The 17,635-nt window shown below is 42.5% G+C and overlaps 2 protein-coding genes across 4 annotated transcripts in view; both read right to left on the bottom strand.

Moving 5' to 3' along the window:
- Positions 1 to 17,635, bottom strand: part of lmo7a (LIM domain 7a) — a 48,002-nt gene that overhangs the window by 16,638 nt on the left and 13,729 nt on the right. For all 3 annotated transcript variants that reach the window (XR_004843548.2, XM_006788173.3, XM_087830177.1), the window contains exons 5-11: positions 15,798 to 15,904; positions 8,265 to 8,295; positions 7,244 to 7,357; positions 6,097 to 6,316; positions 5,275 to 5,524; positions 991 to 1,014; positions 202 to 316 (exon numbers count right to left, since the gene is read on the bottom strand). Coding sequence is in view for 2 of the 3 variants with exons in the window: in XM_006788173.3 (XP_006788236.3) it covers positions 202 to 316; positions 991 to 1,014; positions 5,275 to 5,524; positions 6,097 to 6,316; positions 7,244 to 7,357; positions 8,265 to 8,295; positions 15,798 to 15,904 (861 nt within the window). In the remaining variant the exon portion in view is untranslated. The remainder of the gene's footprint in view (positions 1 to 201; positions 317 to 990; positions 1,015 to 5,274; positions 5,525 to 6,096; positions 6,317 to 7,243; positions 7,358 to 8,264; positions 8,296 to 15,797; positions 15,905 to 17,635) is intronic.
- LOC118454025 (LIM domain only protein 7-like) lies at positions 1,875 to 3,528 on the bottom strand. The gene has a single exon (XM_035906630.2). It carries the CDS (start codon positions 3,133 to 3,135, stop codon positions 2,290 to 2,292), a length of 846 nt encoding a protein of 281 aa, XP_035762523.1. The 5' UTR covers positions 3,136 to 3,528; the 3' UTR covers positions 1,875 to 2,289.

Here is a 17,635-nt window from a genome sequence, read left to right as displayed (position 1 = left end):
GCTATCCAACACACCAAAGCACCTGCTCCCCTGTTTGCCTAGTAGCACACAAGGATCTCACAGATCTGCGTGACTCATCTTTTGCCTCATCTGCGCTGCAACCAAACTTCTTTCTGCCCAAGCAGGCATGTCTTGAATCATATAACAAGAAAAGTGGGCAGCTGACAGATATCCTCAAATATCAGTGCACATTGTACTCACATCCTGCCACTTATCCTCGCTCTGTTTAACCTTCTCACGATACTTCTGCAGCTCTTCGTAGCGAACCTGCCGGATGACCGCAGGGTCGACGTGCACATCACTTGTGGATTTACTCCTGCGGGGGGAAAAAGCAGATCAAGCAGACTTTTTTTTTTTTCAAAGATCAAAAGGCATCAGAAGTTTAGCTGACAGGTGGAAATCCACTCCAGATATGCATGCACAGTCCTGTGTATTTCCATCCTGTTAAATAAGCTGTAGATACAAACACATAACGAAGACACTGCAGTTCCACTGGGTACCTGCCATTAATATTTTTGGCATCTGCAGTAACTTGTTAGTATTCAAATATAGCACACCAGCTGACCACCAAACCCTGAGGGTGATATAAGCTCAGGTTAGTAACAGTCCCATCATGCAAAAGAAAAACGTCTTTAAAGCCCCACTTTATGGAGAAATAACTTAAATAACTTCACCTACCTGTAAAGTTTTACATACAGTGTGTCTCACATTGCTATAACTCTCACTGGGACACACTGTAGTTTAGGCATGGACCAACTACTATTATATGTAAGCTGTGTCAAAAGAGCTTTGTGGAGCAAAGCCCACCTCCCCCCACCTCCCCCTGAACTTGGCTCTGAGCCGTGAAACAGTCAATGTTGTGTGTCAGCGTTTAGCAGCTAGAGAGTGAGAACAGCAGCACAAAAAGCAGGAGGCAGCAGCGTGCGACCATAAGAGGGCAGAGCAAATGCAAACGTGCTACTTTTTTTTGTTTTGTTTTTAGAAACTCACCCGTCTGTACCCTCTTGGCGCTCTCTAGGAAACCAGAAAAAAGCCACAGACAACAAAGTCACATTTCTACCGTTTGACAGTGAGTCAGTGAGCGCTTTGGTCAAGAGCTTGAGACCAATTAGAAGCTATTACACACCAGCTCGTTCACAGCTAAGAGGGCTTCAAATGTATAGAGGGCCAGCTAGGACATGACTCTGCTTGTTTTTGTTGTTAATATCAAGAGGATTAGAGTTACACTAGGCTGAGGAAGCGTGTAGACGTGTACCTTTCCCTAAAGAAGGCTGCTTTCTGCAGACCCCAAATCCATCCATCCAAATGGGCTTAATTCAGGTTAAACGCTTGCTGTGTGTGTGCTTTTGTGTGTCCGCTCATGTGCAAACAGTACAGTGAAGATTTGTGTTCAAGTTACTATGGGCATGAGTCACATCGTCTTTCAGAGCTGTGAGGAATTTCTATAGTGCTTCTTGTTGGCACAACAGACACGACTATATTTAATTTGTTGGATTTGTGCAGTCAGAGTGTTGGGGATGTTATGTTTGGATACTTCTCAGCATTCAACCTTTCCACCCTTTCTGCTGCTCTCTGAGTTTCACGGACCTGTATAAAGTTCTTTGTGCTGAGTAAAAGCAACATTATGCTCAGGTCAGGTTAGACTTTAAATTCCCATATTGCACTTTTATACTCACGGGTTTAAAAAAAGAATCAGCGCAGTTACTCACAAGTTGCTTTTTCCTTTTATTAAGCATAAATGTTTTAATTTCCATATGTAGGTAAACTTTCAGATAAGAAAAGATGAAAGGCAGATTTCTTTTCAGGGCTGTTTTGCAAATGATACACCAAATCATTATGGTTTTTTTAAAAAATCCATACATCACAACTCAAAATACACAATCTTGGTTGGTTTATTGTGTAGGTAATGTCTCAGTCTTTACACGCCATGAGTTTGAGAAGTAAAATTGACCACATCAAGCACTCAACTCTGAGGGAACAACAAACATTTAGAACGAGTTCTAAGCTGCTGTTGTGGTTAATTTCACCACATTTTCTTCACTCTTACTTTGAAATACCCATGTCTGATCAAGTGAACGTAGAAGGCAGCAAATAGTTTTCAGAAACAAGCATTTAACTGTGTAAAACTCGCCTCACTGACTGTGAAGGACTTTAAATCAAATCTTAGCCAGAACAGAACAATTCAGTATCAAACAAAAATTACTGAAAGTCTGAAATGGCACAGAAACAACAAGACAAACATGCAGGAAAAAAGTTTACAGCCACTCTTACGTCAATCTTTTTTTTCCTTTACAGCTTCAGAGCAGCTAGCCTTTCCACCAAAAGCCTTTTCTTATGTCTTAACTGACTAGCTTCCCTGATTGCCTGCCATTTTTGCAGGTCCTCTTTGCTACAGGAAGAAGGCACTGAAGGGGTTTTCTGACTGGCTGATGAAGCAGAGCTCTGGCTCTGATCAGAACAGATTCTGAACTTTCGAATTAGCATGTCATCCGTTTCAGGGCGGGCCTCCTTATCAACTTCATTCAGGTTCGGTATTGCTGCTTTATGAGTCAGGGGACATGGGGGGCAGAGGAGTCTGGACTTGAGGTCAGGAGGCAGTGCCCAAGGCTCTGGGATGGGCATCGGGGCATAGTTGTCAGGTGCTCCTGAGAGTGGTCGCTGTTGCTGTGCCTGCTGGGTTTTCTCCCTACGAAACACCACATCGTCCTGCTCAATGTCTGGGAACTCAGTTTCCTCTGCGCCTCCACGAACGGGTTTCTGGGTGACAATGTTGAGCTGCGGCTCAGAGGTGCAGCGGCGATGTCTGCAAGTCAGCAGAGTCTTCAGTTTAGCCAAGTTTGTGTTGGACTGGAAGGCAAGGGTTCGCCTGGCAAACATGTCATCATTCTCCAAGTCTGGGCAAATACTTTCATAATCAATGGGGTCCGGGGGCTCCCGGGGGTCTTGGCGCCCCAGGAGCATCCACTTCTCCCCTTTCACCAGTCTGGGACCTGAGGTGGGGTCCACAGGGGCAAACACCAGTGGGGGGGTCTCTAAGAGAGGGGACTTGGGAAGCTGTGGAGGAGTGTGTGGTTGAACATGAGGACTGCAGAGTAGGCAGAAGGAGAGAAAAGGACAGAGAGGTGGTGAGTGCATGCGTGTGAACCGGATCAAAGAGCAAGAAAAGGAGGAAAAGATACAACAAGCGGCCACAGTGGTGACATTTGATTCAAACAGAAGTTGATCAAATGTGGATTTTACAATCACACTGTTAGGAAATCAAACAGCAATGCTGCTTTCTACATTAAAAAAAAGGAAAAAAGAAAAAGGAAAAAGTCTAGGCTTGAATAGGCTGTAATATAAATAGATTAATATTGACACAGCCTATTTCCACTAAGGTCAAAGGAAGCAAACTACATTATAAAGCATGTTAGGGCTGCTCCCGTCGCCTGAGGATACATTTTATCATTAGTATTATTTTACAGGAGCTCGTCAGAAACAGAGCCCCAACAGGAGTCAGTTATATTTGCTTATAAAAATCTGGATGCTTTAAAATATTCCAGCATCATCACAATCATGCAGCTGTATCGACCTTTTCCCCACAACAAGGGTGGTGTGAGCTGAAGCCTCGTGTGTGCGGGTATGAGAGGGAGATGGGCCAGAGGGAGAGGGGGCGGAGGAGAGCCAGGGGCTGATGTCACAGTCCGAGTCCTCTGACGAAGAGCCTGACTTCTTATGGCTACAGCCGACGAAAGAAAAAAGGACAGAGGAAGACAAAAGGTGGATGAAATTAGATAAGAAACAACGGTAGGAAAAGTTAAAGGAAAAGGCTGGAATCTGGAAAACAGTGAACCACAGAATCACAGATTTCTAATCGGAAAGGTTTGATTGGCATGCAGTTATTTAAGGTCAGCAAAATCAAGCTATAGATAGGAAGAAAGAAAGGATTGTGTATATATGAGTATAAATGTATGCCCTCACACACCTGAAGCCTTGTATCTTCTTGTACCAGGGTCTCCTCTGAGAGCCCAGTTTGATCTTCTGAATGTGAATGTCTTCTTCTGGTGTCCAGAATTTGGGTAAGAACTTGTCATAAGATACACTGCTTGTAGGCAGAGGTTTGATACCCATCTTACGGGCATAGAGATCATCTTGGACAGGGTCAGCATAGCCCACCTCATCATCCTCATCCTCAGAGTCGTCATATATCTCCCTGAACAGGCTGTCAGTGGACACGCCTCGGCGGTGGTCCACCCTCACTGAACCGTGCCGGGGGGGTTGCATTTCCCCTCTGCTGATGCCGCTGCTGCTCAAGAGAGACAGCCAACCACAAGTGTCAAAACCTTATTTTTTGGCACACAGGTCACACCAAAAAAAAAAGAGGAGTATATTTGTCCATCACAACAACCGCAAAAGAAATGACGCAAGGAATACCAAACCAATGCAAGCTCAACCTCAAGCTGGGAGGTAAAAATTTATTTGTGGAGTTGTCCTGCCAACTCAAATCACTCCTCCAAGCTGAAAAGAAGCAAATGAGGGCATGCTAAATCTTTAAAAACACAAAGCTCTTTGAAGAAAAGCACCAAACTGAAGACTGCAAAATTGTTAGAGGCAGCACACTATGACCAAAAGCCACTGCTCATGGTTACAACTAACCATGCAAACTGAGGGTAAGAAAAGCATTCTTGTTTGCTTTTATCAAGCAGGCACATCAAAGTCACGCCGTTGCTTCATGTTCTCTGACCTGAGGCAGGCCACGTTTTGTTGAGGGACAACAGTGGGAGTTATAGTGACCTTGGGCAAGGTGTCCCCCCTGCCTCCAGCCACCCGTCCCCCAACCTGAGGACTGATGGGTACGGCGAAGTTGGTGGGAGGAGCAGGGGAGGGGCTGTGGAAGCGCCTACTGGCCAGGTCATCCAGAACGAGATCGGGGTCCGGTCGGTCTGTGTCCGAGTCACTGCCACTTTCATACTCGCGGGCCCACTGGAGATGCGCGTCAGAGAAGGCACTCTGGGATACTTGACTGTCTCCGTAGCAGCCAGGGGACACCCTTATTTCACCGAGGCAGTCATTCCACAACAAAAATGAGAGACAACACCGTCGGCCATTCATAGACAACACAGCGATGAGAAAGGAGAAACAAAGAGCTACCGAGTAAACTTCAAGCCTTTGAAGCATGAACATGGAGTCAAGATATCTTTTGTTATAATAACCAAAAAGTAAGAGGAATAAAAAACAGCTCAGATGAGAAAGAGCACCTTCAAACAGAATAATGTACATGGATTGTTGTGCTACCTGGTGAGAGAGCTTTCATCCTCTGCGAAACTGCTGCTGGCCCAGCTGCGCCGGTTGTCCTCATTACGTTCGGCCCGTTTCTTCCTTAGTGGAGCAGGCACGTAGCCAGAAGCTTTGTCTTTAGTGGGCAGGAACTGGTTAAACTGCGTGGTGGTTTTCGGCACGACGACTGCCGACCGGCGGTAGCTGAGATTGTCCTTGTTCTCGGTCATCTTGAAGACAGAGTCTGCCTCGGTATCGCTACAACAACCTGGACCATGAAAGAGGAAAAACAGGTGTAAGGACTGGGGAAGAAAGTGGGAGAACAGAGAAAAGAGCGAGAGGAGTATATTGTGTGTTTTGGCGTGACTTTGGATGAGTAACAGAGGGGTGCAGGGTGTGGGGACAGAGGCCTCCTCATTTACAGGCCGGTGTGGACGGCTGTGGAATGTCTCACTGACCTCCACTCTGCACGGAGGAACTGCTCTGAGATCATCAGCCAGCAGTTTCCCCTTCTTTAAGTCAATACCATCACATGTTGGTATTCACTTTCAAAAGCATACCACTAGGTGGCAATAGGCATTTGTTTTCACAAATGGGTGTCAACTCTGTGGTTCTGAGGCAGTGTGTCTTCCCTGTTCACAAATATTTGAGTTTCTACACAGATGAGCTGGATTATAAATATTCAAGCAGAGAGACAATTTGAGAACAAACAAGCGAAAAGCGTGAGAACCACTCTCTAATGTCACGCTGTGTCCTGACAAATAATCAGCTTTAGGAAGATAAAAAGAAAGACGAAATTTGTCACCAAGATGTGGATGGAAATGAAATGATGTCTCCTACCCTCGCTGCTGCCTTTAAGAGTGGTGTCAGATGAGATGCTGTGGGGTCGGGAACCCAACGAATCCAAGCTGTCCAGGGAGTCGTCCCTCCTGTGTCTACCACCACCTCCTCCTCCTCCTCCTCTCAGATGGGAGAGCTCCTCTCGCTCAGAGTACCAATTGTCTCCAAAACCGCTGTCTCGGACGTTGCTGCTTTTCTGACTGGAAGATTCCTGCAGAGCCTTTCACACACACACAAAAACATTCAGATAATAGGGCGCCAATTACAATATTTATCTCCACTGTGTGTGTGGTGAGATCTCCCAGGTAGAGAGTGAGTGGTCTGTTTTGTCTGGCCTCTCATTCTCGCAGACAAAGTTACTATAAGCATACGCTTCCATACCATATATAAAGGAGTGCCATTTAAATGGGATAACTTCACTGTTTTCTCTTCTCTCCCATCTTTGTCAAAATAAACAGTGTCACGATTCGCACGCCCTCGACGGCTGTGTTTACTGCGTGAAAAGAATGTCATCGCACATAAACGCATAAGCAAGCCCCAGACGAGCAAAAACTTGTCAACCACTTTAAAGAGAAAATGATTTTCACATCTGTAATCTGCCAAAACCTACCAGACAATGCGAGTCCACAAAGCAAACTCAGCCTAACCCTGCGCCACTGAACTTGGATTATCGTGGCTAAACGTACAAAATACGCTGCATCCCACTGCTATTACTGAAAATCGTTGGAGTTGGTTGAATTACAGAGGTCTTGCACACCAACCTATAAATCTATGTGAAAGCAAAGCGCCAAATTCAACACTGGCACAGGCACGGGGCGGAAACGAGGCTTCTTCAAGAAAAGACGTGGCTATTTTCACTTGCAAAACTATGCGAACAGCATATTGTAAACAACATTAAAATAGCTGAGTCAAGGGATCGGGTCTTTTATGACTCTACGTAGCTTTGGTTTTCGTGGCTAGCACACTGCGTCCCCCTCGGCCTATTGCTGTCATTCTTCTGCCTCATAGTCTTCATACCAGGGAGGATACAGTAACAACACAGCGGCTGTAGAAGAGGATTTCTAGTCCTGCCATTTCTGCTATCCACAAGGAAATTCAGCTCGTGTTTCATGAATGAGATAGAGAGAACACACTTCTGGGAATTTACCTTGTATAGTGCTGTGCCCAATAAACCCTCAAAAGCCTTGAAGTTCAAGTAAGGTCCATCATAGAAGCAGTCACACTGAGCTCTTCTACCTAACCAGTAAATGGTGATCAATACCTGGAAAGAGAAAACAAAAGAGATTATACCTGCCTATAATAAGTATATCATTATTTTTATGAGAAACCTATATCTATAGATCAGGTTATCACTACAGCTTTACCTGTGCAAATGTCAGAGATGAATGTGCTGTGCAGTGCTAAAGCAGGCGATTGTTATGATAGTTGCAGCCCTGCTTTGATGAGGGTCACATCACCTAGAGCCATGCTCTAATTTCCAGGCTCATCCAGAATACTCTGTTGTTGTTTGTCTGTGCATTTATATGCTGGACAGGAGACTGGTGCGCTAAGGCAAACAGTAAACCAACAAAGCTATACCCCATTACACATGATACTGTTTAAAGTGGCATGTCAGCGCTTTGGTTTTTCGTGTCAGAAAGTTATCACTGTTGGTGTTGACTTTTTTTTACATAAAAAGGGGCAAACATCCTCTAGTGAACATGTATACATTCTTAATGAATTTAAAATTTTAAAGTTATGAGGTGATCATTTGTCATTTTTTCCTCAATTTATTCTGTAGATGCAAATGCACTGCAGAAGCTGTTTTTCGGCATTGCACCTAAATAAAATAAGGTGCAGGAGAGGTTTATCTATCTCCTCGCATGACCCTCATTAAAGGAGGCTAAGTGTAGGAGGTTATGGCATTCTTGTGATCTGTGGAGTTAAGACTTTAAATGTCTAATCAATACATTCAAATTGTGAATCTGTGAAGCATTATCACGCGAGTCTCTCAGTTTCTTCCTCCTTTGTCTAACCTTCCAAAAATATGAGCAATAAAGCTCTATGTGGCATTATCTTTGCATTGGAATAAATATTTATAATGTCAAACTATTATGGGATTCTATAAGCCAGTTGTAAAATATATGACAATGAATAAAATATATAAAATAATTTAAAAAAACACTCACATTTTTCAGCCTCCTGCTGGTCTCTTGATCCCTGGGAGAAAAACAGAAGCAGAACTTAGAGGTTCATGTGTATGAGAGAAGATGAAAGAAAAAAAACAAAAAAAACACAGAGCATCGTTGTTGAGTTTATGTGTCGGGTAGTGAAAGAGCTGGAAACTGAGAGCACAATCCAGACTATTGCCAGCCTCGCTCTCACACAAAAGGTGGTGAGAAAAACAAACACATATTTGTGGGGGGGAAAGCCATGAAGAAAAATGTTGAGGCTTAACAATCCGTGTCACATCTGAGCACCTAATTTCAAGCTAATCGCAACATCTGAGCAATTGCGCTATCATTTAGTTAAACTTTAGGGACACAAATGGGTTCTTAGTCACGATGTGGAATAAAGATAAGCCCAGCAGCTGCTAATTTATCACCAAACAAGGCTCTGTTTAATATTTCACTCATATTTCTGGGGATTCAGAGTCAAACTGTGTCAGTAAGCCAACTTTCCCAGGAAACTGGAAGCTCCTGTGAAAGCAAACAAAACTCACAGTCTCAAGCTGCAGCCTATTACCCTTGGTAGTCTGTGTACTTGTCACCTATCATGACCTTAATGTCTGTCTTGAGATGTTGGCAAACAGAAATGCATCAACAGTAACCATAAATCTTCTGATTTCACGAGAAGATTTACAGTCTGCTTTACATCTCGTGTTCACGTTGCACATTTCTGCATCTTTGTAATACCACAGGCAAACACACCTCTGTCTAACAATGAGAACTTGGATTACAGCGAGACTTTTTCCATGCATGCCATGCATGCAATGTAACCAATAAACCTGCCAAGACAATGATGATGCTGTACATCAGTACCTAAAACCAGAAATGTTTAGGCTTCTGTAGGTTTGCTGGGTTCAGATAAAGGAAACAAAGCAAGGACGGATATTTGAATCCATATTTTTCAGGCTAAAGGACAAAAAGGAGCAACTGAATTGCTCAGTAGAGAAAGAAGAGCTAAAAAATAAACATGTAAATGCTGTGGTTCTGAAGTACACTGCAGAGTACAGCGATACTGAGAGAAAATACTGTACTTTTTATTATTGTACTCTGAATGTATTTAATATATTCGGTTATTCTTAAGATTTTACATTGAAAACATTTTTTACAACAAAAGCACTGTGTAGGACTTAAACAGGTAGTTTCCAAACAAGCCAATGTCAGATATTGCATATTTATCTGAGTGACCTCCCCCTTTTCATGGAATTACTAAAAAAACCCACTTTCTGTCAAGTTCATCATCATAAACTTTCAATTTCTTCCTCTGAAAGAGACCCATGAACTATAGTACCACACTGCATGTGGAAGAAGTAGCTCCACTTCTGCACTACAAACACCTTTTTATTTAACAGCTATTTATTTCCATTCAATTCAGTTTCACTTATATAGCACCAATTCTCATTAACAGTCGCCTCAAAGCCCTTTATATTGTAAGGTAAAGACTATAATATTAGAATATTAGACTCTATAATATTAGAAAGAAACTCTCACAATCACACGATGCCTATGAGCAAGCATTTGGCAACAGTGGAAAGGAAAAAAATCCCCTTTATGCACTTTGTCTAACATTCATGCACCCACTCACACTCCAGTTTATGGATAGGGATCAGTTCAGTGTTCCCACGTGTCAGCAATTAAACCACTGATGATCTGATTAGTAGATGACGTGCTTTACCTTCTTGAGTTGTAGCTTGTGGCTAGTGCAGTAGTTAACCCACTTGCCTTACATGCATATGAGCAAGACTAGGAGAAGAAAAGTCACAAGCTGGTATACTCCTCACACTCCCTAGTTTATGCCAGGAATGGCATATGGTATAAAACTCTGTATTTATTATGATAAACAGTATGTTGCTGACAATGCTTCTGTACTTCTGCTTGAGTATTTTTCCACTGCCGCCGGTACTTTTACCTATCTAAAGGTTCTAACACTTCTTTCACCACAAACAGCTGGATGGGAAGCTGATCAACTTTCCCACTAGCATGCGTCATCTCACACCAGGGGTTTCCAAAATGCTGATTTGCCAACACTGCAAACTGAAATGGACATTTACCAGTTTGGAACACTGAGAAATATTTATGGCCCCAGTAAAAGAGATGGATAAAAAAATGCCCTTGTGTGGCTTGGAACATGGGCACAAAGTCTAAGATTATAGCAGCGGCAGCCAGGTCCAAAAAAGTGGGCGTTGTATACCAAAACTACCAGCATTTCTCGTAATGCCCATTTATACACGAGCAGAGAAGATAAAATGGGACTATTTCTAGTTCTCTGGAGCCTCGGGATTTTGCTGTAGCTTGTTAGAATCAGCTGAGTACTCATATGATTGAGCACGGACACTGCTGGAGTCTGATGCACACCAGTTCTACACAGAAAGTACAAGCTAGGAAAAAGATACTCTAAAGTAGTATAATCAGTTTATTGTGATTTATTAGGTTTCAAGGGGGAAAAAACCCAAACATTTGTGTTTTATGCTTCTTTTTTATGTGTATCGTGGCTGCTAAAATATATGCACCTGTCTTCTTGTGTGTCAAAAGAGGTAAAAAGAGGTTATTCAGGAAGTCATATAGGATTGGTTTATGGTCCTGTGAAAAAACTATACATGTTATACAGTGAGCAAACAAAGCTCTGACAGAAAACCATCAAGCTTGACAAAATTATAGGACAGTCTTATCATTCACAAGTGTTATTTGCTACATGTTTACACAGACTTTCGCACCACCACACTTTCGGCCAAGGCAAAGAACACATAACGACCAATCCCTCATGACTTCAGGTGGCGTTTTTTAAACTTGCGCCGCACACAAGTACCCAAGACAACACATAGGCAAGTCAGCAACGTCTACTACACAGCCATGGGAAAGATAAACACAAGCCTCTACCTCTACAACCAAATCAAAATACGTTTTTCCCCAACAAGACATGTTTTTATTTACATGGCACAGTTTCAGCTATTACTATCAGCTACTTTAATTTGACCTGAATGAGTCAAATAGTAACTGCTGCCAAAATTGAGAAAACAGCAAGAAAAAGGAGACAAAAGGGCAGAAAGAAGTCAGATAAACTGAAGAAACACAAACAAATATGCAAATGTTACACAAATAACTTCCTAAGAGAGAGCAAAGGAAATTATCTTTCTAATTCAATCACTTCCCTGTGTTGTAACAGAGGCAGAAAGATAGACTAAGTAGATAATAATAAAATCTACAGATAAATGTATTCCAACCTCTATCTGGCTCTAGTATCAGTCTGTTTACAGCCAATAACGACATCAAACCAGCTCGACCTCTCTCTCAAACCAAACACCAAAGCTAAATTAGTCGGTGTGAAAGCGCAATCAGAGAGCATACCTGCAATGAAGATTACTTGCTCAGCCGCAATCCATAAATCCACATGTAACAGCATTCATCTATGTTCTTTGAGATATAAATACAGACCCAGACAATCCCCAGCAGTACCCCCCCAAAAAAGAAAAGAAAAAGACAGACACAAGGAGAGTTAAAATAGAGGAATCAGCTGTGGGTGAAACAGTGTCAGACATCATTGTGTCGTACTTATCAGGCACACTGCAGCCTTTGTGAGTGAGGAAACAGGGTGAGGCTGGTATTCCTCTCTCCAAGTTAACTACAGGGCACAAATATAACCCTTGTGTTGCCCTTTTACAGCCAGAGCTGTGTCAGTGGTGTAGAAACTTTATTGGCCTCTCAGCATCATCGCTCGTTTGGTTTCCCAATCTGCCCACGGTTCACGCAACGCTGTGACAAACAGTGATGGCATTGCCATATATTATACTATGGAACCAGAAGGTGCAGTTCCAGCTCGCTGAACCACACCCGAAACAACAACACACAGGGCAGTGCGTCTGACTCCTTTGCCCCGAGTTCCAAACATTCAGATTTTCACAATGAGCTTCAAAGTACTACCACAGTACACACAGAATGGGGTACAATACACACTGGTGGTGAAGAAATTCTGATAACAAGCTATGTAATCTGTACACATTTCTCTGGGAAACAACACTTTCCTTAAGGCACTTCAAATATGTGGTTTCTTATGCCATTGCATAAGAAAATACACACAGAGCTCACAATGCTTATCGATTATTTAGAAGAAGCTATTAACATTCCTCAGAGGACAATGCACCTGCCAATCTTGTGCAGTTGTTTTCTCTCTTTTTTTGGGTTGCAGAGCAGTCAATAATTTGCTTAATCAAACAGTGGAAAACAAATGAGACTTTGGACCCCTCTCTGTGGGGGACTTGTTCTGTCAGTTACTGGAAGTCACAGAGCAAAGCGATCACAACAGCGAGAGCAATTTGCAAATTCCACTATAAACGTTGTGCATTTAGAAAGCACTTAAATACATGTAGGCTAGCAAAGGCATCATCATAAAATTATAGTTTATGGACGGGCTGAAACTCGTTGAACAATCTCTAAATCCTTGGGGCCTTATAAAACGGATTTTATTAAGTTTTTATTTTAAGTTCAATTTAAACAAAAATCCACAAACTTTTTTCTTATTTTAAAAAAATCCTAACTTTTGAGTGAAAAAAACCCTCTAAGCCAAGCTTAAATATTTGAAGCAAGTTATTTTCTGCTGGTTATGTTTGGGACATGTACACAACCGCGTCGTAGCAACGCTGCTGAATTTCTATATCGGATCTAATAGTCCACAGGATGTAGCTAATTTTGAATAGTGCGCTTTTGGAGGGAATGATTAATCCTCAGCCTAATCCTGTGGACAGTTGATAGCTGGTCATAAATAGATGTGAATCACAGTTTGCGATCGTGAATCAGATTCAGTCTGGTACTATGTGCTTAAGAAACAGTAACTTGGCTTCGGTTTAACACGTGGACGATACGAGGCAGGACACTGTCCCCTCTTATCTTTCAGTATCTGTATCACAACAGTTTGTGATGCCTATTAACATTTTTTGACATTGTGTTTGTGACTGATAAAGGTCATTATCATAGAAAAGGTTTCATAACAAAATGCAATACAGCACTGAACGTGCTAGAACCAGTACTACAATTGCGAAGCTCAAAGGTCAGGCCAAACATCCAATACGCTTTTATGGTGATCGTAATGCGGGCGGGCACGAATTAAATAAAGCCTTCCTTGTGTGCGGCGTCATGCAAACTGTCACTGTGCCTTGTTAATAACTGTATTTTAAGCACCTTACATCTATTTGTCAAACTGAATGCAGAGGACATTTCAGCCTAGACGACTGATCACCAAAAACACGTTGCAGAGAATTTCTTTGTCTGCTAACAAATAGAAAACTCGATTTGTCATTTCAGTTTCGTTTTATATATCAGTCAGTTCATTCTGCTTCATCTTTCTGCTGCAAAACATTTCAGGTAACTAATGCAAAATGTGAGTTTAAATCTAAATGGCAAAAAAATTGAAAAAATAAACGTCCGGTTTATCGGCAAATGAAAGCAACACAGAGTAACCAAGAGACAGAATAACAACCTAATTGCTGCTGAACAGCAAAAAACAGTGAAGCTGAGCGAAGCACCTGTCAGACTGGGTTTAAGGGAGTGGAGGTTGGACAAACACCAGGGGTAAAGACAGCTGATAGAGACAACTTTCTCTCCCTCTCTCTCTGTGTGTGTGAGCTCTCAGTGCCTCATTTGCCTAGCCTCTGATAAGCACCAGCACCATAAAGCCATTGGCTGCTTCTATGCAGCCTTGTTTGGGAAGATATCCTCATGTTACTCCCGGTGCGCTCTCTCTCTTTGTAAGTCAGAAATGCTGCAAGCGAAACACAAATTTTTACCCAGCAGGCCAAATTGTATTCCTTCTTGCATAAAAAGAATACTGGGCATAATTAAAACCTGCTGAATTTAAGAGCAGGAATAACTCGTGCACTCAAGAATGTGTAACTGAATATATACAAACACAAACACACGCAGGTGTACTATGAAGACCACAAGTAGGGGGAGGCTGCAAACTATAAAAAGCTCCTTTACTGGTGTCCTGATACCATTCCAATCAGTCCTGCTTCTCAAAGTGACCCCAGATGTTAAAAATAGGATAGCGAGAACAGTCTTACAAAACGCCAGCACGCAGATGGACAAGGCGGCAAAGAGCTGAGCTCAAGTATACTCTAAGTATACTTTTTTTTATATGTCTGCGTGACAGAGTCAGCTGCTAATATGCTAGAGTGACTTTTAGTCAGCTATCGCTGCATGAGTATCGTTTCTCCAGCTTGTTACTGTCGCACAAAATTTACCACCAGCATCATGGGAAAAGGTTATGTAATGAAGGAAGTGACTGAGAGCATGGCGTAAGATGTATCACAGAATTATCTTTATGAGAGTGACAGGCAAAGATATCTTAAGGCAGCTTGTTCTCTGGTGTAGAGGTGAGGGTGTGTCTTCATAAAAGGTAGGCAGATTTGTTTGTTTAAAGCCCATATACCGCTTTACAGTACACCTGTCTGCGTGTATGCCTTTTTGATTTACGTGGTTTCGACAATAGCTGTCAGCGGTGGCGAAAAACCGCTTAGGTGAATTATGGGAAAAATGCTCTTAGAGGTGGTAGCAACATCTCGAAGGAACACCCCAAATTAAGGGCTACTTTGTGTTTACATTAAGTGAAACACAAAGAAGTGAAGCCCCTCTGAATATACATGCTGCATTTTTTACACCTTCACCATGGATTATTTTGTCACCCAAAGTGATGTATTTGCTAATAAGGGCTTATCTGCTTCAAGCTTAACGACCTGCAGGTATTGCTGTTGAAGCACTTTTTTAAATGCTTGCGCAGCACAGAGAGGGTGCCACAGAGGATGGACAGTACGCCGAGCCCTGCCTCGCTTCCCCCTGAAGGCACACCTGTGCGAAAGATGAACAGGTTGTTCAACATACCGCACGCTTGTCTGGCGGGGCATTCAACAGACACAAAAGCAACTGTGTGAAACCGAAAAAACTAATAAACACAGCAGCGGGGTACTGATAATGCGTGAGGCTTCTCTTTAATTAACGATCGCAACGATGAGTCTTTAAATCTATACCCTGCACCAGTAAGTGCTCAGTTACTGTCACGACTAGGATTTTGCAACCGGAATCATGACATTTGTATTGAATGGAAATTAATTTGATCTGAAACTTTACAATCAGATTACGGATTCTTACTACTGTGGTTTTTTTTTTTTTTTATCTACAGTTGGATCTCCCACACTTTAAAGAAACTCATGTACCTCGGCAGGTGTATACCAGCAGGAGAAAATATGTACTGAAAATAGAGTTGACCTTTTTTTAACAGCAGCTTGAATCGTGGCTTACATGAGAACCCATGTCCCTTACAGTATCTGTGAAAGCTACAATTAATCATTCAGCCTCTCTGTGGGAGATTAAGTTGATTCAATCAAGGAAGAAGCAAAAACATGAGTGGGTCTCAGCTTTTGTCTCTTGCATGATTGCGTCACAGGTCTGTGAATGATGAGTACAGGCATCAAAGTGTTTGTGCCAATGCTCTGAAAGCTTAAAACTTACTTGACTGTGACTCTTGAGGACAAGTCTTGAAGATCTCCGGGGTGAAAGAGCTGCGCTTCCTTTAGTCCAAGCTTCCCGCAGGCCTTGAGGAAGACGTTAAGGTTGTCCTGGGTAAAGAACAAAGCAGGGATGAGGTCTGTCCACCTTTAGAGGCAAAGAATAATCACTCAGGAATTCAGTGGCAGGGACACAACCTACAAGTGATTGCTTCCAAAGTTCATGTCACAGAGCAGAAGTGGATTGGGAGGAGCATGTGCGTAGCAAATAAGAAGTGACCCATGGCAGGACACAAACACACATGCAGTGGGTGGGGGGAGGAGGCTGCCTGACAAGAGCTGAGTGACAGCAGCAGAGCCACCTGTGGGTTGCGTTAGGGTAGGGAAACAGCCAAACCAGGAAGAATGACATCAGAGGTTTGCACAAGTCCCACCCAGCCAGGAGCTGGAGAGCAAACGTGACGCACGCGGCAGCACGCTGCCTGTTGCACTTTTTTCTCACACCCTGAAACTGTACCCTCCCCTCTGTGCCAAGCCCTTTATTCGAGAATACCTGTGGAATCTGTGGGGTGGTGGTGTATTTTTGAGACATTAGGTTGCTATGAAACGTTAAGTCGGGTGACAGAAACGGATAAATATTTCCCTGAAGCGATTCTTCAGAGGACATGGGAGTGGAAGGACTGCTTTTTTTTTTTGTTTCCCCCGTACATTGTGTCAATCACTTTACGGTTTGCGTGTACGTATACGATTTGGACAGGTGTGTGAGCATGATGCAGGAGAGCAAAAATACATTTTGCTCCAAACATATACACACAACTCAGACATTTCAAGCAAATCAACCACAAAAGCACCATTCTTTTCCGGTCTCGTGACTTTTCCAGTTGTAATCCCAACTGTCCTGTTTGTAAGGCTGCACTTCCCATTGGGACAGCACTGCTTATGAGGGCTTTCATGTAATCATACATGGTTTCAACATGGGCTGAAATAATTAAGGGGTAGCTAGTTCTATATTTAAATGGCAAACATGCTTATTAGCAAATGGAGGAAGAGAGTTCGCCTCCCAGTGGATGTGAGCTAACAGTTTTGGCTGTCCCTCTGCAGTACTTTGATGGGCTTTATAGGCTACAACCATTACAAGTCATACATCAGCACTTCACCTACTGTATGCAAGAGGTACAGAATAGCACAATCTCCCAGACTGAGATATCGTGACGAATACGACTGAGTAACTCAGGTGATAACACTGATTCTGGCTGCTTAAAGGGACAGATAGGGCCTTTGGTGCTTTTTATCTTCCATCTACACTGATTAAGTGTGAGTTGATCACTACTTGAGATTTAAGCTATTGTGATGTCATCTTTCTGTTGAATATAATGCAATCAGATGGCGCTTGCTTTGGACCACTCATAGGGCCAAAAACTATTTTTTGAAAACTCTGCAGCAATGTCTGTTTTCAGAAAAAACCCCGCACAGGCCTTGTTGAATGTCATGTCATTTTGTGTTACTGATTGGTACAACATGTACCTTTCAGAAAAAACAAAGCATAGTTTTAGCTGCTTTAATTTGCCTCACTAGGGTGAGGCAAACAACAAGACAGCTTTCAAGTACAGGCACTCTGAATGTTAGATTGGAATTTTAGACTTGCATTACAAATTATGTTTAAAGACGAGACAATAAATATGGTTTAAAGGAAGTGTAACACAGCCCAGATCATGTTTTCAACAGTGAAGTGAGGAATTGTTAATATTTTATTTGTTTCCTTGGAAAATGTCTAATTGAGAAGTATCATGGTGTTTTTTCAAATGCAGCAAATATCTGCAGTGGCATGAATTATGAAACACA

The sequence above is a fragment of the Neolamprologus brichardi genome, chromosome 16, assembly GCF_056152115.1.
Source record: "Neolamprologus brichardi isolate AB-2024 chromosome 16, ASM5615211v1, whole genome shotgun sequence".
Taxonomy (NCBI): domain Eukaryota; kingdom Metazoa; phylum Chordata; class Actinopteri; order Cichliformes; family Cichlidae; genus Neolamprologus; species Neolamprologus brichardi.
This window is presented reverse-complemented; position numbering and strand designations above follow the sequence as displayed.